The 26838-nt window shown below is 48.0% G+C and overlaps 1 protein-coding gene across 24 annotated transcripts in view; it reads left to right on the top strand.

The window, feature by feature from the left end:
• Glut1 (Glucose transporter 1) overlaps positions 1 to 26838 on the top strand; it is a 904849-nt gene that overhangs the window by 377228 nt on the left and 500783 nt on the right. For 17 of the 24 annotated variants that reach the window (XR_011716794.1, XM_071694283.1, XM_071694284.1 and 14 more), the window contains 3 exons: positions 11539 to 11565; positions 20621 to 20854; positions 21829 to 22024. Coding sequence is in view for 23 of the 24 variants with exons in the window: in XM_071694283.1 (XP_071550384.1) it covers positions 11539 to 11565; positions 20621 to 20854; positions 21829 to 22024 (457 nt within the window). In the remaining variant the exon portion in view is untranslated. The remainder of the gene's footprint in view (positions 1 to 11538; positions 11566 to 20620; positions 20855 to 21828; positions 22025 to 26838) is intronic. The other 7 variants (XM_071694280.1, XM_071694299.1, XM_071694297.1 and 4 more) reach the window with 3 other exon arrangements.

Here is a 26838-nt window from a genome sequence, read left to right as displayed (position 1 = left end):
AAGATGTCTGGACCTGCTACAGACACCTATATATATATATATATATATATATATATATATATATATATATATATATATATATATATATAGGTGGATGTTGTGGCAGTTGTAGGTATATTGTAGATGGTGTCTGTGTTCGTGTGTGTGTGTGTGTGTGTATGTGGCCGGGTGTTAATGTGTAGGTTATGTAGCCCTAGTGCCGTAGGAAGGTAGCCCAGGCGTAGTAGTCGAGGGGGGGGGAGGGCTGTTATGTCTCCCTCCCCCCTACCTCCTCCTCTTCCTCCTTAAAAGGAGGCACTCCCACCCCATCCTCCCTCGCAGACAGTTTCTTCCCCGAGGATGAAGGACTCCTCTGCCACAGCGGGTCCTTCTTCCACGGGTGAATCGTCTGCGTGCGTCAAGTGAGGGCTGACTAGTAGCGCCCCTTGTGGCGGGTGGCGGAGGAGCCGCGTAGCGTATACAGTAGGCAGGAGTGAGGGAGGGGACTGACCCGTGGCGTCGCGCGGCGGGCTGTGAGCGGGTGCAGCGATGAGGCGGGCGCGATGCTTTCATTCAGTTCTTAAGTTGAGCCGTGAGTCAGGACGCGAGTTTGTCCGTGGAATGCCCGCTGGCCCGGCGTGGGACGTCGCCAGGGCGCAGGAGGGCGCGCGCTGCGCTAACTTAACGTGGGCACTGGGTCGCTGGCCCCACAGTCGGGGGCACTGGATGTAGTTGTGGGAGCCAGGCCGCGCGCCCCCTGTATGTGACCAGTGAGGGGTGGCGTTCCTCTGCCACCCCACCCCCTCAGTATCTTCCTCCCCATCCATCCCCCACCTCCTGTTGTCATCCTTTCCTCCCCCCTCAGTAGGAACTTACCCAAGCCCTTGCCTCACCAGAGCCGCCCTACCATCACGACCTAGGACCTCTTGTGCCCCGTCCTCCCCTCACGACCCCTTTCCCCTGCCCCCTCCTTCATAGGACTCTACTCCCACCTTAAGGATCCTCTTCATCTCCCCTGAAGCTAAAGGACCTCTCCTAAAGTCCCCCTCCCACATTAGGACCTCTCCTTGCACCTTTCCGGAGGCTCCTCTCCCATCTTCGTTCCCAGGACCCTCGTTCACCTCCGTCTGTATCCAGTCTTAAGTTTCCTTCCTCGCCAAGGTCCTCCCTTTCCCCTGGACCCAGCATCCTCCCCAGCCTCGACACACAATCTCCTCCCCAAGAACCTCCCAGAACGGCTCCGATTCTTAGGACTTTCTCCCAGTTAGCTCGCATCCCGGCGTCCCGCTAACAGGCACGTCTCTCTCCCTAGGACCCTGTTAAGTCCCTCCGCCCTAGCACCTCAGCAACTTATATCCTCGAGGATTTACCCCATGCCCCCCTCCATCTCCGTGTCCCCCTCACACCCTCTCCCATCTCTCTCTTTCCTTTTTGCCTCGTTACCGTCTCGCCTGCCCATACACCATCAGGATCTTATCCGACCCCACCTCTCGTTAGCCGTCCCCACTCTCCTGAGGACACACACACACACACACACACTCTCTCTCTCTCTCTCTCTCTCTCTCTCTCTCTCTCTCTCTCTCTCTCTCTCTCTCTCTCTCTCTCTCTCTCTCTCTCTCTCTCGTGTACAGTTCTTCCTACCTAGGGACCTCTCCTTCCCTCGCTTTTTTCCATTCCTGGATGCCGTTCCCAACCCCTTCCCTCAGGAGGACCACCTCCTGTCCCCGTGTCTCTACAGACTCTTGCCTCAGCGGGATCTTTCTCAGTGACCGCTGGGCTTCTGCCTCCTCCGGACCCTCCCTAAAGACCCTCTCTTACCAGAAATCCTCCGTAGGAACCTTGAGCCTCCCAGCTCTCATTCCCCAGAGACCTCTTCTCCCTCAAGCTCTCTCCCTACCCAAGGTCCTCATAATCCTCGCTCCTCATTCTGAGGAACCTCCCCAGTTCCCTTCCTCTCCCTAGGGCTGCCCCTCCCAGTACCCTCTCCTGCAGGTTCTCCCCCGTCCATGCCGCTCTGTTCACCCTCATAGTAATATTCTCCCTTCTAGGGGACCTCGCTCCCAAGGACCCCTCATCTTTCCCGTCCTGCCCAAGGGAATTTCCCTCGTTTTCTCCCCTTCTAGAACCTTATTCCAGCTCCTTGCCCTCCTGGGCAACTTGCCCAGAGCCTCATACCGTCGCCTTGACCTCATCATTCCCAGCTCTCACTAGGATTCTCTGTGAACCTCATCTCACCCTAGAATCGTCTATGATTTTTCTCGCCAACTCCTGTCCTCTGTAGGACTCTTCCGTGCCACCTGCTGATCGTAGGATACTTCATCTGCCTAGTCATCACCATCCCAAGGGCACTCCTCATAGTCTTTCCCACGGGGGCCTTCCTCATCATTTCCGAGAGAGAGAGAGAGAGAGAGAGAGAGAGAGAGAGAGAGAGAGAGAGAGAGAGAGAGAGAGAACCTACTTTGGATCTGCCTCCTGCCCCAGGACTCACCCTGAGCCCCTTCTGTTCTTAGGATCCTCTTCTCTCCTCTCTTGTGTCTGTACAGGAACGTCCGTCTCCCTGACCCCACACTTGCCCTCCTCCTCCTCCTCCTCCTCTCTACCTAGGTTCACCACAAGTCTTTCTACGCCACCAGGAACCTCCGTCAGTATCCCCAAGTCTTTAGCGCCTCACTTTAAAACTCTCCGTCCTCAGGACCTTCCTTTACCTCCCTCCCTTTCAGGACCTTCCTTCACCTCCTTCCCTTTCAGGACCTTCCTTCACCTCCTTCCCTTTCAGGACCTTCCTTCTTCCCCCATAGAAGCCGTCCTCGAGAACTGCCCCGTCCTTCTCCCTCCCTAGAACCCCCTCTGAGCCCCATTACTTCGCTAAGACCTCCCATTGCTTCCTACCCCACAGTAACCCTCTCCCACTCAACGCTCTCCCAGGTACTCGCTGTAGGACCTCTCTCCCAGCACCTTAACCTCCCCAGTACCCTCCCTCAGTCTCTCAATCCTATGAGAAGCCCTTTTATAACTCCAGTCCCTCCCATAACCACACTCCCTCATAAGGAACCTCCCATAACCACACTCCCTCATAAGGAACCTCCCATAACCACACTCCCTCATTAGGACTCTTTCCTAAATTCCTTGCGTCACAGAATCCCCATATCAACCCCATTTCTCTGCAGACCTCCATCCGCCCCATGTCTTCAGGATCCCCTTTCCCAGCTCCAACCCCGCCTGAAGGCCCTCCCCACTCACTCTTCAGGAGCCTCCGTCAGCCCTGGCCCTCCCCACGCCCTCACGAGAACCAACCTTGTCTGTCACTCCCGAGGTTAACGTTGCCTTGTGGCCTCCTGCCACACCAGAACCCCTCGTTGTGCCAGCCTTCCTCCCACACACCTCCCTGAGTGACCCTTCCCATACTCATACCTCAGCTTCTTCCCTCCCTTTTTTTGATGAGGGCTTCTATCCATCCCTCCCTTCATTCAGTCCTCCCCGAGCCCTCTCAGACCCCAGGACCTTCCTCACTACCCCAGATGTTATTGTTGGTAGGAGTGTCCACAGGTCCCTCTGTTTCAAAGCCTCCCGCCAATCTCTTTCCCCTCCCATCGTCCCAGGTCCTTTGGGTTCTCCTCTGGCTCTCCATCCCCAGCTCCTCATTATCAGGACCTCCTCACCTTCTCTCATCCCCAGCAACGTCCCCAGCTCCAGCTACCCTTGTCTTAAGGACCCTCCCCAGGCTCCCTCATCCCCAGGACCCTCTCCTAGTTCCCCCTCATCCCCAAGACCCTCTCCTAGCTCCCCTCATCCCCAGGACCCTCCCCAAGACTCATTCTTTCCCCTAGCATGGCATTCACACCCCCCTTCCAAGACTTCCCCCCTTGTAATTGGCCCTTAATGAAACGTGAAGGAAGATAGCCAAGCCTCATGGAAGATCCTTAACATTTTTTTTCATTCTTTTTTTTACCTGATGGTGACCCGCCATCCTGACAGAGTTCTGTGTCTCCCTTCATTAACTGTGTGTGAATGTCTCTTGGTAAATATATGTATAAGTGGACGATGATGGGTATATGGATAAGGGCGTCCCTGGTTCTCAGGGACCCCTGAATAGTTATTGGAGAGTCCCCAGATAAAAGGTGTCTTTTTTGGGTTATAATTATTCATGTGGCAGTTGGAAATGAGTTACATGACCTTTGCAGGTAATTAGTGTCTCCAGGTAATTATGTGGGGTCCCTGTTTAACTCTGTTGGCGCCCTTAATTCTGTGGGCGTCCCAGATTGTGCAGGTGTCCATAATTAATGATATTTAACCGTAATTAATAAATTGGGGTCCATAATCATATGTATGGGGACTCCTAGATTAGGTAAGCACATTTATGATAAAGTATATATGGATTTTCCTATATGACTTACATTTCTAGATTTATGAACGTGTTCTAGAGGTATATATGTAAGGTTTCCTATAGGTATATGTGTTCCAGAGGTATATATATATAAGGTATATATGAGTGTTCCTGCATTATATGTGAATCGAGGTATACTTTAAGCCCCCTTTACGCTGTCTAGTGTCCCCACCTGAATGAATATGTTTACGTTGGCATTAAACAGCTCTGTAGGATCAAGTGTCGTAGGATGTGTAGGATCTCGTTCTGTTGCCCACTGTTCCGTAGGATGCGTAGAATACTGTTTCGTAGGATGCGCAGGATAGTATCTTGTAGATGTATGAAATACTTATCTGTTGGACGTGTAGGATACTTTTCGGTAGGATATGTAGTACACTGTTCTGTAGGATATGTAGTACACTGTTCTGTAGGATATGTAGTACACTATTCTGTAGGATATGTAGTACACTATTCTGTAGGATGTTTAGGATATTGTAGGATGCATAGGACATTGTTGTCTTAAGTATGTGTTAGGTACTTTTCTGTAGGATATGTAGGATACTGCTCGTTTGGGTGTGTAGGATCCTGTTTGGTACGGGGTAGGATATTTCTCTGTAGGATCTGTAGGATACTCTCTGAAAGATGTGCGGGATACTGTTCTACAAGATGTGTAGAAGACTGTCATTCATCTAACTGCTATGGTATTAAAACAGCTATTTAGCTAACTACTATAGTGCTGAACACATCACTTAGCTAACTGCTATGGTGCTGAACACGTCACTTAACTAACTGCTATGGTGTTGAACATGTCACTTAGCTAACTGCTATGGTGTTGAACACGTCACTTAGCTAACTGCTATGGTGTTGAACACATCACTTAGCTAACTGCTATGGTGTTGAACACGTCACTTAGCTAACTGCTATGGTGTTGAACACGTCACTTAGCTAACTGCTATGGTGTTGAACACGTCACTTAGCTAACTGCTATGGTGTTGAACACGTCACTTAGCTAACTACTATGGTGTTAAACACGTCACTTAGCTAACTGCTATGGTGTTGAACACGTCACTTAGCCAACTACTATGGTGTTAAACGCATCACTTAGCTAACTGCTATGGTGTTGAACACGTCACTTAGCTAACTGGTATGATGTTGGACACGTCATTTAGGTAACTGCTATGGTGTTGAACGCATCACTTAGCTAACTGTTATGGTGTTCAACACGTCACTTAGCTAACTGCTATGGTGCTGCTGAACACCTCATTCGCTTGGATCCCTAATTAGTTTTAGCAGTTCGTAAAAGGATGTTGATAAATGAATGGAGCTGGAACTTGTAAGATTAGTGTATGGTTTTTCATTATATACCGCCTGTGACTAATGATGTGGGGGGTTTATTAATGGCGATGCTTAATTAGAAGTGTAAGTTCATCTAGTGAAAGTTAAATCTTGTGGACTGATCATTCTGAATGGGTTACTAATGTGCGTCTCTCTAGCTTCGTGTATGTTGACATCAAACTGTATGAATAGCCAGGCCCAATGAGGAAATGTGGAGATCTTTGATTTAATTCATTGGACACCTTAAACTACAAAATGTGCACCTCATTCATTTGACTGTGTGATCGTCCGTTTCACTACCCCATGTAATGAATATTGGAGATGTCTTGGCAGTGATCTCTTGAACAGTGGCCACCTGTGCCACAGCTGGGACGCCCTCAACCTCATGTCATTGGTTGACGCTCGTGGCGTCCTCAGAAGGACGCCACGAGAAAGAGAGAAAGAGAGAAAAAGAAAAGCTTAAAGCTTGACTTAATTTGGCTTGTGGTCATCCCTCCCATAGTCTCCTAAACTCCCCCTTCCTCCTTCTCCCCATATAATGTCCGCTGGTGGGCGCTCCATCCTTAAGGACCATCTGCAGTTTGTGGACGTAGCTGTAGCGGGCGGTGCTGCTCAATACAAGGCCGCTCCCAGTTATTTACCTTCCACCACACACTGTCATCTTAACCCCTTGGGCACGACCCCTCACTTGATAACAGTCTGACCTTTGACCTGACCCAAAGTGTCGCACTGTCGTGCTCAAAGGGTTGGAATTGATACATTGATACCACTCTTGCTACTTAGATTATGGTAAATTTCTTTTTTAACGTGTAGATATCTGGTAGAAAATATAGTTGAGCGGTGGGTATTAGCTGAGAAAATAAGTAGTGTTGGCATGAAGGTGTTGTGGCGCCGCTGCTGGTGTCTGCTTACAAACAACTCCAGCATTTGGTTCCTCCAGCAGGGAATGGGAGCCTGGTTAAACCGCCGGATGGATGGATGGCGAGATGTCTCCATCTATTTCCTGAGCAGGATAGAAATGGCTGGCATTTGGGTTGATATATTATCTAGAAAATATATGATTATGCAGCAAAAAGGTCATGCCAGGGATATAAGAGATATGAAAATGGATTATGGCGGGGATGAGTCGTTACACCCTTGAACAATGCCATTCCGCCGTTCTCCCAACCTTCTGTTGGAGCGAGCAGACGAAGGCTTAGAGGGCCCGAATCTGCTGGTGTATTTTCATTTTTGAGTTTTAGGAAACCATGACTTGTAGCTCGGGAATAACCTGTCATGAAAAGATGGAGGAAGACACCAGGCTATGAAAAGATGCAGAGAAAAATAACCCACCATAAGGAGATAGAGAGTAGATTAACAGCTTATGAATAGATAAAGTTCAATAACTGACAATAATGAGGCACAGTAAAATAACTGAACGTGAGGAGAAGATATAGAGTGAGTTAACGCGACACTATGAGATAATATAGGGTAAAATAACTGACCAAGTTGAGAAATATAGAGTAAGATAACCGACCAAGAAGAAATTTGGAACAATTTGGAACAGGCGAAAGGGATTTATGTATTGAGTTCGTCGGAGTTAGCACAGGTCGCTCACGGTACTGAAGATGTTAGCGATGTAGCACACTTGTTCCAGGGGCCTGTCGCAGCCAGGGACTCCTGGCTGGATTATATGTTGGTGAAGACTTAAAGTTAATTTGGTCTAGTTTGCGCTCCAGGCCATCGCTCCGACTAAGACTCACTCTACACATTGGTAAAATTATTAATCATAGTTTTTGAAAGCAATTGCCTATATAATCTTTATCTAGTGGAGAATTGATTATATCTCTAATGACAAGGGTCGTTTAAGATCATGAGTAGACCTTTCTATGCAGGAAGAAGTACTTCCTAATGTTTGGCCTAGGATAAGAGTGGCCTTACAAACCCGCTGATAGAAAACGGTACAATGGGACGATTCTCTGGTGCGACGGTACGGCCCTTGGGGCACGATGACGGTACGGCCCTTGGGGCACTGCGACGGTACGACCCTTGGGGCACGAAATGACGACTATTGGAAATAGTGGCTTGGACTTCGAGACGACCCTTAATAGTCACGTCAGAAGACTAGGTTATCTTACCCCAGAGTCGTACCTTCGTGCTCAAGGTCCTTACCGTCGTGCATGGTGGTCGTACCTTCATGCTCAAGGGCCGTACCGTCGTGCATGATGGTCGTACCGTCATGCTCAAGGGTCGTACCGTCGTGCATGATGGTCGTACCGTCATGTTCAGTGGGGGGTTGAAGAGTTGGAGTATATTTTTGCCAGATATCTACTTGTTAATAGATTGAACATCACTTTAAATCAATGATTGCCAAGGCTTTTATGTGGTACAGGTGAATCTCGTAATGTGAGTCGGCTACCTGCTGTGTAGAATAACACCATTGATGATAATCTTGACTTAGATGTATAGCTAATGACCTCTCCAGCACGACGGTACGACCTCCTCCCCCACGACGGTACGACCTTTGAGCACGACGGTACGACCCCCATGGGTGGTGATGGCCTGTCCTTTCACACGACCCTAATGTGTTAGGTCAAAGGACTGGGCCTTTATACCTGAGGGTCGTACCTTGACGCTCAAAGGTCGTACCGTCGTGCTCAAAGGGGAGGTGGTTGGTAGAGTGCTGGCAGCTGCTGTGTCCTGACAGCTGCTGTGTCCTGACAGCTGCTGTGTGCTGACAGCTGCTGTGTACTGACAGCTGCTGTGTACTGACAGCTGCTGTGTACTGACAGCTGCTGTGTACTGACAGCTGCTGTGTGCTGACAGCTGCTGTGTGCTGACAGCTGCTGTGTACTGACAGCTGCTGTGTACTGACAGCTGCTGTGTACTGACAGCTGCTGTGTACTGACAGCTGCTGTGTGCTGACAGCTGCTGTGTGCTGACAGCTGCTGTGTGCTGACAGCTGCTGTGTACTGACAGCTGCTGTGTACTGACAGCTGCTGTGTCCTGACAGCTGCTGTATGCTGACAGCTGCTGTGTACTGACAGCTCACCATCATACAAATATCACCTTTTTTATTTCCTTAGATGTAAATATAACTGGTTTTAATGAAGCAATTTGTGAGTTAGGATCAGAGGCCGCACAGAGGCGGGCACCAGGTCGCCCCGCGGGTCGTCGAGGTCAGGTCACCGGAAGCGTCAACCAGGTGTGGTTTGGTGCAGATTTACACAATACACAAACACACACACACACGCACACACACGCTGTGTCTTTGGTCGTTGTCTGCTGCATCCACCGCCACACAGTATGGTACACCGTCCCAGTCACCCTACACCCCTCTCTTGGGGTACGACGGTACGATCCTGGAGCACGACGGTACGAACTCACGCTACAATGGCTTGGCCTTTGACCTGAGTCCTGAAAAGGTTAGGTCAGAGGTCAGGTCATCTTCCCTAAGGGTCGCACCGTCGTGGTCAAGGGGGTTAGGATTTTTCTCCCCCACACACGTTTCACCAGTAACGCCTTGTACCTAATCACCAGGAAATGTGCTACACCTCACCAAGTATCATGCTGTACCTGCTCACCAGTCACTCCTTACCAGGTACCATTCTGTACCCGATCACAAGGCACCATGGTACAGCCACTCACCAGGTACCACGGTACAGCCACTCACCAGGTACCACGGCAGAACTGATCACCAGGTAGTGACCAACATTTGGGTACCAAGTATTGTCACAATTCGAGGCACCATTTCTGTGGTGGTACTGACGCACCAGGACCTGAGCACATAGCCTCACTAACCACTCGTCCTTGGTGTCCAGAACACACACACACACACACACACACACACACACACACACACACACACACACACTTGATTTTTACTCTTTCAACTTAGTTCCGGGTCATCACAAGGCCTTGTCAGTGGGCACTGACCATGACAGACGTGGGAGAGTTGAGAAATACGTGCAAGGTCTAGGAATCTTTTTGCAGACGCCCCCAGCTTGCGAAATGTGGAGAACGGTACGCGCGCGCGACCCCGTCTGCCCCAACCTGACCTGAAGGATCAAGGCCTTGACCTGATAGGATGATGGGCCCCGCCCTTGTTGTCCCGAGTAATTTAACCTGATTTATAAACCCTTTTTTTACAAATTATTCAGCCCAGGGAGGAGGACCCCCGCGCCCCCATTTGGGAAATGAAGAGCCTATATGGGGCTCATTGGTGGCCACTTTGAACAGTTTCCTTCACCGGACGTGATCATTAGATTTGAAGACAAGATGACAGTTATTGTGGCCTGTTTATGTGATTAGGGTCTCCAAATTTAGTCTCCCTTAAACACACACAATCTTGCTCATGAATCTCCCTGGATTACCATCATATATATCGCCAGCACATTCCATTCACTATGATGTATATATATATATATATATATATATATATATATATATATATATATATATATATACACACATATATATGAAGGTGAAATCGCACTTCAGTAGGAGTCCATACAATTATATTTAACATGTAATTTTTCTATACATGTGGCACGACATGTTTCGTGGAGACAATCCACCTCATCATCAGGTGCCAGTACTTAACAAAGTTATTTAAATCCCAACATCACACTTGAGTCCCGCCGTCCAAGGAAGTGGTATATATAACAACAACATATTACCCCTATGCTGTAAGTAAGCCTTACGTGAAATTTCATGTTATAGCGAAGAGCACCGCTGTTTTCAACATCATTAAAAGGTATTTGATCATGCTTGAAGATAATTTTTTCCAAGCTGCGGCTGAATGAGCGTTAAGTACGAATCATAGTTTGGATGACACAGACCTTCATCAACATCACGAATGGGTCAAGTAAAGAGATCTTGTTGTGTCTTCGGTGTTGTGAAGGACAAAGAGGATCTGCCACCCTTCGTGTATTGATAATAAGAAATGTAAATAGAGTGACGTTTTCGAAGACTCGTACCTTCGAGAATGGTTCATAATCAGTGCTTGATTTTACTAGTGAAGGATACATCTCATTGAGATAGATAAAGATACCTTTACTGACGACAATAAAGAAAATATTCCTTATTATAAGAATTTCATAGAGGTGCTGTAAACATGTTAAAATATAGGTACGATGACACACTAGAACCCCTGGGCTGGCTTTCTTGGTGCCATACTGGTTTTTGGGGACTGGTACCTGGTACTGAACTGGTGGCTGGTATTATAATGGTACTGGAGTGTTACTTGGTGATATATTGGTGCCTGCTGTATTTACCTGGTGACGTATTGGTGCTTAGTGTAATGCTGGTGCCTGGTGATGTACTAGAGGTTGGTGATGTACCAGGATGTACTACTACTGTACCAGGTAAGGTACCAGAGGCTAGTGAGGCACCGGAATGTCTTCCTAGTCCCTGGTCTGACCAGGCAGGTGGCGGAGGCGTCACCAGATGGTCCTGGTGCCTAGTACTACCAGGTGGGTGATGGGGGAAATAACCAGGTTATCCTGGTGCGTCCCAGCAGGTGGGTGGTGGGGGTATTACTAGGATGTGGTCCTGGTGCCTGACATCACTAGGATGTCCCTCCTGGTGCCTGGTATCATTAGGCGTGTTGCTGGCGCCTGACATCACCAGGTACATCACCAGGACATGGTCCCGGTGCCTGACATCGTCAGGAACATCACCAGGACGTGTTCCCGGTGCCTGATATCACCAGGACGTGGTCCTGGCGCCTGACATCACCAGGGACATCACCAGGACATGGTCCCGGTGGCTGACATCACCAGGCAGGTGGTGGTGGTGGGGTGGTGGAGGGGCAGAGAACGTCACCTGTGGCACAACCACTAACTCCCATCTCTCTCTCTCCCCTCCCCGGTCCCTCCCAGGCACTCGTGCAGCGGACTGGACTTTGGGTAAATATATACAGTAATGTTCTTGTGCTTTCCTCTGTCTCTCTCTCTCTCTCTCCTCCTCCCAGCCCACTCACTGCCACTCTCACGGCGCCCCACTCGTCCGTGTCTCGCCACTCTCACCTGCCACTCTCTCCCACCTGCCCGAGCCACATGTTGTCACTCCTGGACCTCTCTCTCTCACTAGCAGGCTTCTCTCCCACACTCGTTGGCCTCACTCACACTCTCTGTCTCTCGCCCTCCCCAGCTGTAGCACTGGCTTTCGGCTCACGTGTCTCCCTCTCTCGTCTGACATCTGTCCGCCCTCCTGGGTTCGTATCTCACTCCTCTCTGACGTTTCCCAGCCCCACGTCATAATACTCCCCTCACAACCCACCACCCTGACCCCTCCTTGACCCCTTCCTGCCCACCTTAACTGTTTCCCACCCGTCCTGACATCTCCCCACCCGTCCTGACGTCTACCCACCCGTCCTGACATCTCCCCACCCGTCCTGACATCTCCCCACCCGTTCTGACATCATCCTGCCCGGGTGACATCTTCCCCCACCACCCTGACCACACAACACTACCCCGTCCGCCACCGTCACCACACAACGTGGCACCACAGTTTCGACATAGGTCCCACATCATTAAACTTGAGGACATTATGTGCCAGACATAATAGTCTTGCCTCAGTACTCCGGAGGTGAGGACGGTGTAGCTACAGCAGTGTTCGCGTACTTACCTTAACCCTGAGTCTTGAGGTAGAACGACCCTCCCTCCGCACGCTTGGCCATACACTGAAGCACTGAATGCACATGAAGGCATCATACGTGTCGAAGGCTTGGATGCATAAGAGGACACGTATCAGGGACGCTGGTGGTGGCGCCTGCATGCCTGCCACACTTTGTCCCACGGCCTGTGTGTTCATGTCCCCACTTGACACCGATGCCAGAAGTGAGTGTGCTCTGTGCTTGGTAACTAGCCGAGTGTGGCCAGTGCCTTGAGAACTGTGGTGGTCCACCTGGTGGCGACAGTGAGGGATTGCTATCGCTCCTTGCACCCACGGGTCGTGGCGTCTTTCCCCCCCAAAACACCACCACCCAGACAGTCAGTCACCTCATCACAACACCCTCCTCCTCCTCCTCCTCCTCCTCCTCCTCCTCCTCCTCCTCATTGCCCTACAACCCTGGACTCGCCTGTGTTGTAATCCTCCTACAGGATTGTAACCACACACTCAAAAAAAAAAAAACACATCCCATACCATACCTATACTCCTGACCACGTCATCTCCTGACCTCCCTCCCAGCTCTGGCCCTCCCATCCCAGCTCCCACACTGCTACCTTCTGGACGACTGTTTCCTGACGAACTCGTGTGAGGCGTTGGTGATCCACGTATAACTTGGACTGTTAGGAAGATATCAGGATCTGGATCACGGAAGGATAGCAACTGCTGGACGGTAGAAGGACATCATTACCTCCTGCTGGGCAGTAGCAGGATATCAAGATAGCCATCGGGTAGATAACAGGCAAAGCTGGACTGCTGTAGGATATCAGGAAGTGGACAAGTGGTAGGATATGATCCCCTGATCCTCCTCTATTCCTCTGGTCACGCTGATGTGAGCTGGTCAGTGAGGCACTGCATTTCACTGTCCTCATTCACTGCTACAGCAGAAATTGCTGGTCAATTTTTTCCATTTTTTTTTTCTTTTTTGGTAATGCCTCTCGATTTTTTTTCGGCCAAAAAGCTTTTGCAGCACAAATTTTTTGGTCACTACCCACAGCCACACTGACTGCACCCTTGAAAATAATTTTTGTAACCTGAAAATTTTTTTTTTTTTTGACTCGCCTTACCAGGCTCTTCAGTGCTGTATATTTTTGTGATATTTTTCCCCCGGATATGGAATTTTTTGGGGGGTGCGTAGATGGTTGTAAACATCACAACAGAAGGCAGGGTTGTTGTTGTTGTTGTTGTTGTTGTTGATCGAGAAGAAGTTACCTAGCGACCATTGCTAGTAAGGTTGTGTGTTACCCACACACCAGCTGGCTCCTCTCACACCACCTGCTGGCCTCCTGCCACTCTCTCTCATCCCACGCATGTCTCACATGTTCCTCTCCTCTCCCATATGTCTCCTCTCTGCTCATCTACCTCTCAATTCCCTCCCTTCCACACGCTTCCTTTCCATATACCCGGCCCAACGCATCTCCCAATGCTTCTCCTTCCTCTCCCATACGTCTCCCACATTGCTTGCCCTCCCACACACGTCTCGACACTCCTTACCCACCACACACCTGCCCTACACTCCGCTTCCTCTCCCACACACGATCTCCAACACTCCATCCAATACACACCCTCCTCCACACTCCATCCCCCCACAAACCCCTCCTCACACACTCCGTCTCCAACACTCCCTCACCCCTACACACACCGTCTTCGACAACCACCCCCCCCCCATCCCCAACGCTTCTCCCACGCTAGTCTCCCCCTCCACTATTAGCACAATGAAAATCAAAATGACTTTGCAACTTGAGTGTCCTTGTACTGATCTTTACTGAAAGTGTTAGCAACACGGACTTCACTTCCTTCCTTCCCTTTGCTTCCCTACTATTGCATATATATATATATATATATATATATATATATATATATATATATATATATATATATATATATATATATATAACTCCAAGGGAGTAACTAACGTTGAGATGGGACATTAGACATCGGTATAGGTGTCCCACTATGACTGACTCGGGACTGTAATGCAGAGCTGAACACCTCCCCTCCCTTGTTTTGGCACCACCAGTTGAGGGAACCTTTTTAAAGCAACGCCCTACTTTGTAAACTATATTTCTTTAACTGTTGATATATATATATATATATATATATATATATATATATATATATATATATATATATATATATATATATATATATATGATTTATGTATCCTCATCGTATATATATAATCATGTAAGGTGTGTATGCATGTATACTGGCAAGGCAGTAAACGCCCCTACGACTCGCTCTTTAAAACAATTTAGGATGAAGTCGTCCCCCCTACAAGTCCCTTACGAATATCATGACTTCCTCGTGTCCCAGAGTCCCTACCTCGTGTCCCAGATCCCTCATTGTGTCTCAGAGTCCCTGTCTCGTATCCTAGAGCCCCAGCTGTGTCCCAGAGTCCCTAACTCGCTTCCTAAAGCATCTAGTGTGTCCCTGAGTCCCTATCTTGTGTGCCAGAGCCTTTTTCTGTGTCCCAGAACCCCCCCCCCACCTCGTTTCCCAGAGCCCCTACTGTGTCCCAGAGTCCCCACCTTGTGCCCCACCTTCCTTACTGTGCCCAAGAACCCCTCCGTTGTGTCCCAGAGCCCGACCATGTGTCCCAGAGCCCGACCATGTACCCTGGCATTATGCCCTTTGTATGTCTGCTCCCCACACCTCCTCCCGTGTCTTAGAATCCTACCCACGCGTCTTAGAGCACGACTGTATACCGCAGGGTGCCCCGATGTGTGTCTTAAGAGCCTCCTCGTATGCACAAACCTCACTCCATGTCTAAAACTGCAGTAGTACATGTCCCTCGGGCTCTCACAGTGTCTCTTAAGGCCTCGCCGTATGTCTATAAGGCCACACCCCCACTAATTTTCAAGGGTATACCCATAGAGCCAGACTAAGAATGCTCTATAAGACATCTCTAAGACCACTCTGAGAGCCTCCGTTAAACGCCTAAAGAGCACCACTTTCTGTCCTCGAGTCTCCACCTTGTTTTCCCTGTTGCCTGGTCGACTGCCAATGCCCCCAACCCTGCTCTCTCCTCCCGCCTCAGGAGACGTGCCCTTTGCTAATGGTGTATTTCTTGTACCCTTGAACACGACGGTACGACCCTTGAGCACGACGGTACGACCCTTGGGTATGACGGGCTGGCTGGCCGTTGACGTAACTCTTGAATGAGAAGGGTCGTACCGTGGTGCTCCAAGGGGTGGTTAACCGAAGCTTAATGACAGGTACAGCTTAAGCTGATGTTAGATGCTAGCTGTTGTATTCTTCCCTTAGTACCTTAGGGTCATTGCTTCCCCACACCTTCAGATCTGAACGTGGCCATTAGCGAACATGATGATGGCCTATGTAGCCCAGATAATTTGCCCAGACATATAAACTTCTCATTACCTGTATTCCTTTAGGTTATCACATCATTCTTTTAGGTTATTGCCTCATTTGCATAATACACGCCTCTCTTGTAGCCTCTTCAATACGTATAGTAGGTCTGTCTCTCTGTAGAAATATCCTGTCTTTCTCCTAGTGATGTTAGGCTGTACGCCTGTTGGATGAGGAATCCATGTGGAAACTCTGTGCGTATGTGTGTGTGTCTCTGTACTTGTACGAGTGCCTGTATGTATGTGGAATTCTGTGTTGTTACCAGGCACATGTATATGGTTGTGCGTATGTGTACATACCTGGAGCATATATGTGTTTTCTGAGCTAGAGACACAATGATGGTTATGGAGATACATAACCCTATGCACACGTGGATACGTATCAAACCCACCTATATCATCATGCACAGATATGCATGTGCATGGACACATGCATGTATACTCGCACAGGGGTGTTACCGGACTCCGCCAACCTGGGGTGACACAGCGAGTGAAAAGCCAGCCTTTGGCGAGGCTGTATCCTAGCCTGTTGACGGGAGCACAGTCTTGTAGAAGCACTTCCCTTTCAAGAAGAGTCCACCACTCCCCTGCTACTGAAATTAGCGCAGCCATGGGGTTCCAAGGAGCACATAGGACAAGTAGGATCTTGGAGTAACACTGAGGAACCTTTTCAGAAAGGGTTCGCTGGCCAATTATATTATATCAATAGATGAAGAGGTATTCACATAGGCGCTTCCAAACACGTCCCCAAGTAAAGATAATGATCAAGTCTCCCCCCTCTCCACCCCCCCCCATGTCCTCTTAATGAGTCATTACCTTTGACCTCCTCACGAAATCGTAGACCAGACGGTTAGTTTGACCCCAGAGGTCAATTACGGAACTTTGGAAAGGTTGTTGATATCATAATAACGACTGTGTGTCTGTATATAGATACTATATCAGTTGTCTATGATAGGAGATTAGAACGCTAAGACCCTTTTGTATATATATATATATATATATATATATATATATATATATATATATATATATATATATATATATAGATGCCGTGTGAGTGAATGGCCTGTGTTAGAGAAGAACGCTAATGCCTCTATGTAGTTGCTATATCAACGCTCTGTGTTAGGAAAATATAGAACCCCAACCCCTCTGTGTATATATAGATGCTATGTGAGTGTTCTATAGATGCTATGTGAGTGTTCTATAGATGCTATGTGAGTGTTCTATAGATGCTATGTGAGTGTTCTATAGATGCTATGTGAGTGTTCTATAGATGCTATGTGTGTGTTCTATAGATGCTATGTGTGTGTTCTATAGATGCTATGTGAGTGTTCTATAGATGCTATGTGAGTGTTCTATAGATGCTATGTGAGTGTTCTATAGATGCTATGTGAGTGTTCTATGGATGCTATGTGAGTGTTCTATAGATGCTATGTGAGTGTTCTGTGTGAAAAAAAAAGAGAACGTAAAGGGTTGTGTGGAAGAATGGTCTATAATTATCTGGGCTACGCAACTGTGGGCCTGTCTCTGTTTTTGTATTCCCTTGATGATTATATTCACGTTCATTAGAATATATGCAAATGAAGGCGCGGGAAAGTGTACGAGAATGTACAGACCTGAGCTCAGGGGCCAAGATGGAGATGTGATCATTGCTAGGTGAGGGACTCTACACTTTCCTAGCTTTCTCAGAGCCCCTCCTGTGTCATGAAGCCCCTCCTTCCCCCCTCTACCAAGTGTCATACTTCCACGTCGTGTTATAACCCCCTCTCCCCCAGCCTTCCCCCTCGCCCCATACCGTGTCGCAGAGCCTCCACCGAGTGTTTTAATATCCCCGTCGTGTGTCACAGAGCCCCCCACAGAGTGTCATATGGTTTCTTCGTGTCACAGAGACCCATCAAGTGTCATATAGAGTCCCCACCGAGTGACACCTCGCCTCTTCGTGTCACAGAGTCTCCACCAAGTGTCACATTGCTTCTTCGTGTCATAGAGTCCCCATCAAGCGTCATATTACCCCTCCGTGTCGTAGAGACCCCACTAAGTGTCATATAATAACCCCTCCGTGTCATAGAGTCCCCACCGAGTGTCAAATTGCCCCACTGAGTGTCATATATTGCCCCTCCGTGTCATAGAGTCCCCACCGAGTGTCATATATTGCCCCTCCGTGTCATAGAGTCCCCACCGAGTGTCATATATTGCCCCTCCGTGTCATAGAGTCCCCACAGAGTGTCATACTGCCCCTCCGTGTCGTAGAGACCCCTCTCCATCCTCCAGTTTCTGTCGTGGATGCGCACCAGATGACCCTGATCTCCACACACACCTAACCTGGCTCTAAGCCTACACAACCCACCCGTGTCATGTCACCTCAGCATCGCTATCTGTTGCCCTCCACTCCACTCCACTCGACGCCTTCCTTGTTTCTCTTGTTCTCGAGTATCTTTAGTACGTTCCAGCTTACCCTATCATGGCCCGTGAACCTCACCACCAGTTCTGGTGGTGGTGACCCCCTTAGTGACAGCCAGCGTGAGGCTCTGGCCTAACCCTCAGGCCACTAGCGACCATGACCTGGGTGTTTTCATGTCTAAATGTAGGCCTCTCCTTCCCTCCTCCCTCACTCCCTCTCCCCCAGTGTTTAGGTGGCCCTCTGCACCCTAGTAAGAGCGAGCTGGCCACACTAGTGACGTGGACCTGATGGAAGGTCACCGTTGGTCCCCCTAGTGTCGTAGTTTGATGGGCTGTTGTAGTTAGCACTTGTGGAGGCCTGGTTACTGGCAGGTAGTACCAGCAGCAACACCCGCCCTCCCCTTTCCTCACTGGTATCCCACGACAAATACAGTTGTTGTTCACTCATGATGGCCCTCTGGTAGCAGCAAGTATCCCTGTGTATCATGTTATATGTGTGTAGAGCCTCCGGCTTAGGTACTGTTCTCTAACGGTTTAAAAGATAAGGACTTTTGTGACTTGACTGTAAGATTTAGAAGTTGAGGGAGGCCGCCTGGTTGCGTGTGCCTGCGGCCCGTGGACATCCTAGCTACTGCACCGGTGGTATGAAAGGGTCCAGCGTACTTGCTTACCCACAGGTGTACTGCCTAGGTGTGCGCGGGTCGCGGCCATACAGGTGGAGAAGGTGCGGATGGCTGTGGTCCCGCGTGGGTCGGGCGTCTGTCCTGAACACCTCTCGTGGCTTCGACCAACCGTCTTTAAGGCGGTAACAGCGTGGTTCCCACAGTCGATAACCACGAGAACGGCCACCAGGCGGCAGCCTCCACACCGTCACCCCTGTACTGTCTCACTCCCGGCCACTGTCTGGCTCCCGGCCCGCTCACCAGGCCCCATCACCAGGCCAGCTCACTAGCAGCCTACACCTCCCCTTCATGGCCTACTCACCACCACCCTAGCTTCTTTTTCGCTCCGCTCATTAGGCCTCGCCAAACAACCCAAGATGTCTCTCTTACCCACACGTAGTATATTTTTGTCTAAATGTCCTTCGGTAACATTTGTGACAGTGAATTAGTCCCCTCCACTCACCACACGAGACCCGACGCTGTAGACCCTCTCTCCAGGTCTGATGGCTCTTGAGAATCCGCTCTCAAGTATCAGCAGAGATCTTCCCCCTCAGCGCACCGCAGACCCTCCCTCTCTCTCAAGGCCACATTAGCCTGACTGTCACCCACCGATTGTAACACCGGAAACTGTCCTTGACACCACTCCCTACCTGTGACGCCACGCCCGTCCCTCCACTACTGACATGCTCCCCACACCTGTGTTCATCACCTACGTCTCCATCGCACCTATTTTCCTTCTTCATCCTTCGTTCCCCGGGCCCACGTCTCTCCCATAACCAAGACCTCTAGCCTTTCACCCTCATCTTCACTCCCACACTCGTGCAATCACGTCCCCCTCACTTCTTCCACCCACCTGCAGCCTCAACGTCCAGGCCCTCCTCTCGCCCTCGTTCTGTAGACATCCGGACTAACATCTCCTCCACATCCTGTGCACAACAATGTCCTCCTCACCTTCAGGTAGCCGTCACGCCCACGTCCACACCAGTTCCACCTCGTCCTTGCACCAGACTGTCCTACGTTGCCGTTCCATGTCCCCATCCCACCAGCGATCCCTTGATATCCCTCGTCCTGCTTCTGTCCACTTGACCAGTACGTCTCCCCTCCCTCCTGTAGCCGCCTGGCTGCCATCCACCCGTCATCCTCGAGTCTGTCTTATAGTAAGTCTCCACACAGCACCCACGCCTCTTCTCCACCAGGCAAAGCTTCTCTCATCTGATTTGACTCCACTTTCTTCCACACGGCCTTCATTGTCTACACAAAACGCACCTCTTAGTAAGACGACGCCACTTGTGTGTGTGTTGAGCCTTGAGCGAAGGCACGCTTGTACCTCATGCTCCTCGTGCAGTTTTGACGGATGAGAACCTGAAAAAGGTCGTCCTTAATCGCATGCCAAGTTAGTATTTTTCCCCTCCACCGCCTGGCACCTTCCTTCCCGTGTCCCCCTCTCCCTCTTCCCTCCCTCCTACTCCCAGCCCGTACTGCTGTCCTCTTGGCCTCCCCACGGCACCCTCTCCACCCTATTGTGCCCCCCCCCCCCCACACCCCTCATGCCCGCTCCTCCCCAGGGCGACCGCTGCAGCAGAATCTTTTAGCATGTAAGAAAGGCTGTTTAGGGCGACTGAGTAGTGCATGAGGGTTGGTCAAGGGTGGGCCATCACGGGTGGAGCGGGCCTGGGTTTTGGGTGTGTGGGGCCGGGCCAGCAGCAGTCATGTGGGCCGGGTCTGGGTACGACCAGCACGCTCGGCCTCCTCCCTCACTGGTCACGCCTGGAGAATGTCCACAGCTGGACTGGACACGCTTATCCCACAACCGCGGCAGCGTTGGAAATTATTTCAATTTATTACTTTATCTTGTTTTTTAGCTGTAGCTTGAAGAGGCAGCGTGACAGTATGAGTGAGTGTAGTGTAGGGTGCGAGCGGTGGAGGGGCGTCGACCACCACCGCCACGACGGCCAACCATGGCCCAACCTCAGTAACGCGCCTTTTGGCAGCTTGCAGAAGCAAGTGTCGATCATGAGCCTGAACCTGACCGCCAAGATCGATGAGATCCAGTGTCACCAGCACGCCGACACCAGTGCCGCCCTCCACGCCATCAGGTGAGTCCTGGCCCCACCCTGCTGGCCACCGCTAGGCTGCATCATCACCACTGCTTGCCTGCTGGAGACCCGAATGTTGTGCCTGCCCCGCTGCGGCAGCCTCTCACCGTGCTCTCTTACCTCTCCCACGCTCCTCAACTTGGCAGTTGAGGTTCCAGCTCGCTCCGCCATAAATTCCCCAGCCTGCTTCCTCAGCCATGTAGGGCTTGCACCGTCTAGTTGCCTCACTCCTGCCGCGTCCCTTGTACTCCCTGAAGTAATATAGTAGACCTTCCCCTGCACAGCACACCCCATCCAGACTTCTTTCTGCCCAGCACGCCGCTGCCAGACCTCTCCCCTACCCAGCAAACCTCTGTCAGATTTCTCCCAGCCCAACAGCACCGTTCCTTCCTCTGCATCGCTCCCTTCTCTTTGTTTATTTGCCTCATAATCACCCCCCCCCCCCCTAGCCTTTCCTCACACCTGCCCACCGCCATTTATCCCCCCTCCCCCCTCAACACACACACACACACACACACACACACATACATTAACACAGAGCTCTTGCGTACGTAAGCATGTTTCCCTTAAGCGGTCCTTGCGTCACCCAGCTGTTCTTAGTCATTTTAGGTCACCCCTTTAGCTCTAGGTCTCCCCTTAGCCCTAGTTTGTGTATGGATGGCCTTGTCTCTGCAACACACCCTCCTTTTGCCGACGCTTGCATCTTCTTGCTTCATGTCTTGAGTACGTGTTGTCGTCATGGCCTGTAATTCTGTCGTTCCTGCTGGGCCTCAGCGTCGTTCACCTGCCTTGCAATCACTTGTCGTTGAATATTACCTGACATTTGACACCGATTCTCGGGGGGAAAGGCTACGGCAACTCACACGTAGATGCTTTCCTGTGTATATGTGTGTAATACTGAGAATCCTTTTACTCTTAAGGTTGTGTGATGGTAAGACTAACTGTTTGGGTTGTTGTCGGGTGTGTGTGGTCAGGTCGCAGCTACAAGAGCTAACGAAGAGCGTGGAGAGCTGTCAGAGTGAGGTGGTGGAGGTGAAGAGGGACATGGTGGCCATCAAACACGAGATTGACACCCTCCAGGCCGCCAAGGAGGAGATCGAGGAGCTGCGCGACGCCGTCGACAGACTCGAGGAACAGACTCGACGAAGGAAGATCCGACTTCTGGAGCAGGTACCAGTGAGCTCTTGATAAACAGTGTGACCCGGGGCGGGGCGCTCCCTTGTCGCACCCAGCCCCGGTAGGTGACGTAGCAGCATGTACTGTACATAGTGATGTGTTTCCTGTCTCTAGTGTCTCTGGCGGTGAGGGGGATGGCCGACAGATGTCGTCCCTTATGTGTATCGTTCTTCCTCCCACACTGTAAGTGGGATGGAGAGTCTAATACACTGAGGGAAGGTTTCTAGTGAAGACCATCTTATTTTACATGTTCCTGGGTCTCCTTTGCACGCCCCTGTGCACTGTGAAGGCCCAGGTGTGAGTGCGGCGGTGTGCCAGAACTGTATGACAACTTTCAGCACCTGCGGATGATAATACACCCACGGTGCACAAGTCTCTGTCCTTCAACGTTATTTGCATTGGTAATATGCCGTTGTGGTTGGCCGAACAACATGCTTTCAAGCTGCCATAGTCAGACGCCGATGTTAAAGCACTCGTGTGCTCGCCTTGATGCCTATATTTATTTAAGATTACCATAATAATACTTGTATCGTGTCTCCCAAGAGTAGTTTTTCATTAGAGAAAAGTGCTGTTTTTAGCTGGTTTGGATAAGTATAGCATGCGTGCTGTCTTCATTAAAGAGGACGGATGAAAACCACGCCATTTGACCGTGTGCGTAAGTGTGCTTGTGTTAGAAACACGTACTGGTGTTTTGAAGACAAGGGATCATATGAACCAATGCTTTCTACTAGTTAGTCATATTTACACACACGTAGCAATGCTTACCTCAACTATGCATGAGGGAATCCGGTACCACGTGTGAGAAACTGTTCACATAAATAACTGTTAACGTTACATAATACCCGTAGCATCCGTATTTAAACCAGAATCTTCCGGCTTGCCAGTGAAGCAGACCTGCTGGAGGACGCGCCGCTCGCCTCTTAGTCGAGTCTACGCTCACGACAACACCGTTTTCTGTGGTACCAGAATGAGGTCTATCCAATATAGAAAATGGTTCTAGCTGGATCGTGTTTTATGCCGCTGTTTTTCTACATTTATTTTAACGACGTGTGATAAGATCCCGTGACCACATGGCGGATACGATGACCCAGATAGGTGTGAGAATAATTTCTCCCCTGCTAGGGTGGTTGAACTAATGAGCATGACGGTGCGACCGTAATGGAAGACGGCACGACCCCTGCGTCGTTACGACCCCAAGGTATCATGACTTGTATACACTGACCTGACCCTCAGGGCTTAGTCAAAGGCCAGGACGTCGTACCTAAGGGTCGTACTTGTCGTGCTTGAGGGTTGTCGTGCTGGAGACTTGTACCATAATGCTCAAAAAGTTAAGAAAATAAAATACGTTCTCTTCGTTATTGTTTTATGTCATTATCTGGACACGACGTAGTCCATTGGCCTTGTGTTTATCGATATCACGGTAGTTATGTGAGACATTGTATAATTCATTTAATTTATACAACGGATGATTAATGTCGAGCTTAGATCTGCTCTGATAAAGTAGCGGAGCTTTTCAGATATCTGTTTATCTTGCGTTCCGGCAATAGTTATATGAGATTTTTCCATCGTTATTATATATATATATATATATATATATATATATATATATATATATATATATATATATATTTATGGTTTAGCTTTACGCTTATAGACAGCCAAAGACGGTAGATACTTCCAAATATTATTCAGATGTTATGGATATTCTAAGACCATCTATTTCCTACTATGAATATGGCACATCGCCAATGTATAGGTGCCTGGGTTATTTATTCATTCATGTTTATGAAGACTCAGGCTCCATTTATATGATATTTATATGATGTTATTTGCTTCTGGCATGTAATGCAGTTTATTTTTGTAATGCATGTATAGCTGTGATTGTTATCTTTGTTGCCAATAGATTCTCTTTATCATTAAGCCACAAATTTATATTTTATATAAATCATACACTGAGATGTGTAATTCATGTATATGTTTATTTTTGTAAACACTTAGCATGATATTTATGTTTACATGTTAGTTTTGCATGGTTGTCAGTTTTATTTCAATAAAATATTTTAAATTATTTGGCAATTTTATTTTCTCTGCACATCCTGTTGTTGTATTTTTTCTCTTATTTACAAGAAGTTTTTACTTTGTACTTTTTTTTTTTACTTGTGCAAATGTATCTTGTTTGTCATGGCATTAGCAGAATTTAATTCCATAGTGTCGTCTGTAAATATTATTTGTGAAAATTGGAAATGGGTGACATGTTTTGGATGTGTCAGTAGCCTTGTTGCACATCCAATGAATTTTATTTATTGAATTAGCGTTCCACAGTTTTTTTTAAGATATTTTCAGAATATTAAACAGTCTGTCCTCCATTTGAGATAGGAATCACCGTGGCTGCGTAGAAGTTACTGGTCCCCACATAGACTGAACTTCTTCAGAACACGAACTTTTTTTAATCTTGGTTTTGCCTTGAACTTTCTCAGCCATAATTGGTTCCGTATTGATGACTGGCCTCGAAATACCCTGGGATCTTATGTTCTTAAAGATTTTTTTCCCCCATCTGGCTGGAGAGTGAAGCTGTCGGCTTTACTAAACCATAGAAAAATTGGAAGAAGAAAAGTTATCACGAATCATCTGTTATATAACCTGGATCTGCTGTGGGGGTTGGCCTCAGTGCGGCCATAGCAGATCAGTTGAAGGAAGAAATGCGTATATCAAGAAATTCAGATCCAAGTTTCATTTCTAAGCTTCTAGGCCATACAGGACGAGAGATATATTTGGCTAACTCTGTCTCGGTCAACAAACCTGCAAGAGCCACATTAAACTTTGCATAATTATGAGAAGTTATAATAAAGGAAACCAAAATGTATAATTCTATGTAAATAGTTTCAAAGTTTCTAGTTGTCTTTTTCGTGCTACAGAGCGCTGAATATTATCAGTCGGTTCTGGTATTCTACAAATTTCACAAAATCAATTTGTTAAACTCGGGTTTTGCTTGAGATTTGAATGATGGATATACATTTCTGGATGATATATTCTGGCATTTGATTTTAAATTTCTATTTTTCTTTTTATTTTTTAATTTTCGAATGTAAAAGTAAAATGAAAGTAGTCCCCTAGGTGAGGTTGAGTCTCTGTACAATATTTGTGTCTCTGGTCAAATTTTAGGTGATAGATATCCAGAATCATTAAGACTATCTATCGTAGGGTATGGCCTGGTGAGGTAGACCTTCGTCTCTATACTTTGGTATTTCATGCTGCTAATGTTATTCATTTCCTCCTCATCCCCTTTGACCGGAACGATACGATCCTCAGTTATGATGGCCTTGGCCCTATGACCTCACTTAGAAGGGTCAGGTCAAAGGTCACGCCATCGTAACCTAAGGGTCGTGCTTAAGGGGATGAGGTGTTCCTTACGCATGTTTCTCCTTAATTTGAATAAAGTTTGACACATGCATGTCCACCTATTATTTTGATTGATCCTCCAAAAACTATCTGGATAGTGAGTGAAGTTTTAAACTGATGAGGAAAATTAGGGGAAAGTCCTGAATATCTTTGAATATTGATCCTTGTGAGCTGAGAACGAATATTTAGTAAGTACTTCAGGGCGTGTTAAAGGTAAGTGGCCATGTAAATATATGTTTAATCCTATTCATTACGTCGAATTAGACTCTAGAGTCCAATAGCCTCTTCAGTAGGACGACTTAACCCTTGAGTATGACAACGAAAGTCATTGTAATTTCGGGTAAGTCTTACTCTTGCGGTTAAGTCGTCATTAGTTCAATTGGTTTGATTATAAGAAGGTAATGGCAGGTTCCTAATAACAGTATGTATAATTGTGTTGAGTTGATATTTACAGAAATGACCCAGATTGATGGGGATGGAAATAATGCTTGAAGTGTGCCAAGAATCGGGATCACATGAGTTTCCCCTCTTTGTCCGACCTGGTAGTGATATCAAAGAAAATGGATCCAACCCTGAGACCACAGAAAACTGAAAACTTTGTTCAGACGGAAACTCAAGTAACTGGGATTGTACTGCGCTGTTGTGCTATAATATGCATATACTTGCTCTGCAAGAAAGTTACTTCATTGAATAATAATGAGATTCCGCCGTTGTAAACAAGGAAAGTATAGAAATGAGTCATATGCGGTTGATAAGTTTGTATTCATGTAGATGAACTATTGATTAGGGAATTAATATTTATTTATATATCGTACATAACATATTATGTTTTCATTATGTATTACTGAAGATTTGGCCAAACTAACTGTAGACCGAATTAGACGAGGATAGACTGTGTAATTGTCTTCTGTATTCGCCCATTCGTACGTAAAGGTTTATATTCAGCGACCTGGATATGTAGTTTTGAGATTGGCTGATTAGTTTCAGAAAAGAGCATTTATGTAGAGAAAATGGTCATGTTTGATCATGAGATTTGGTCTTGGATCAGTAAGGGAGGTGAGGGAAGGCCTGACCAGCAGCTGTGTGGGTCTGTGTACAAGAAGGATGTCTCCTTCTCTACACACACACACACACACACACACACACACACCCACACACAGCCTCAACCGCTGGATGAACACATAAACACGAAGGATTGACAAAGAAATTTTTGTAATGAGCTGTTTATGGCCATGACACCGTCGTAACATATAATGGCGTAATCCGTATATATTTGTCTAATATACATAATGTCTTGGTGTTCATATATATATATATATATATATATATATATATATATATATATATATATATATATATATATATATATATATGTATATATATATATATGACAACTGAGGAATGTATGTG

This window comes from Panulirus ornatus, chromosome 57 (assembly GCF_036320965.1).
Source record: "Panulirus ornatus isolate Po-2019 chromosome 57, ASM3632096v1, whole genome shotgun sequence".
NCBI lineage: Eukaryota > Metazoa > Arthropoda > Malacostraca > Decapoda > Palinuridae > Panulirus > Panulirus ornatus.
Note: the sequence above shows the minus strand (reverse complement) of the source record. Positions and strands in the feature narration are given on the sequence as shown.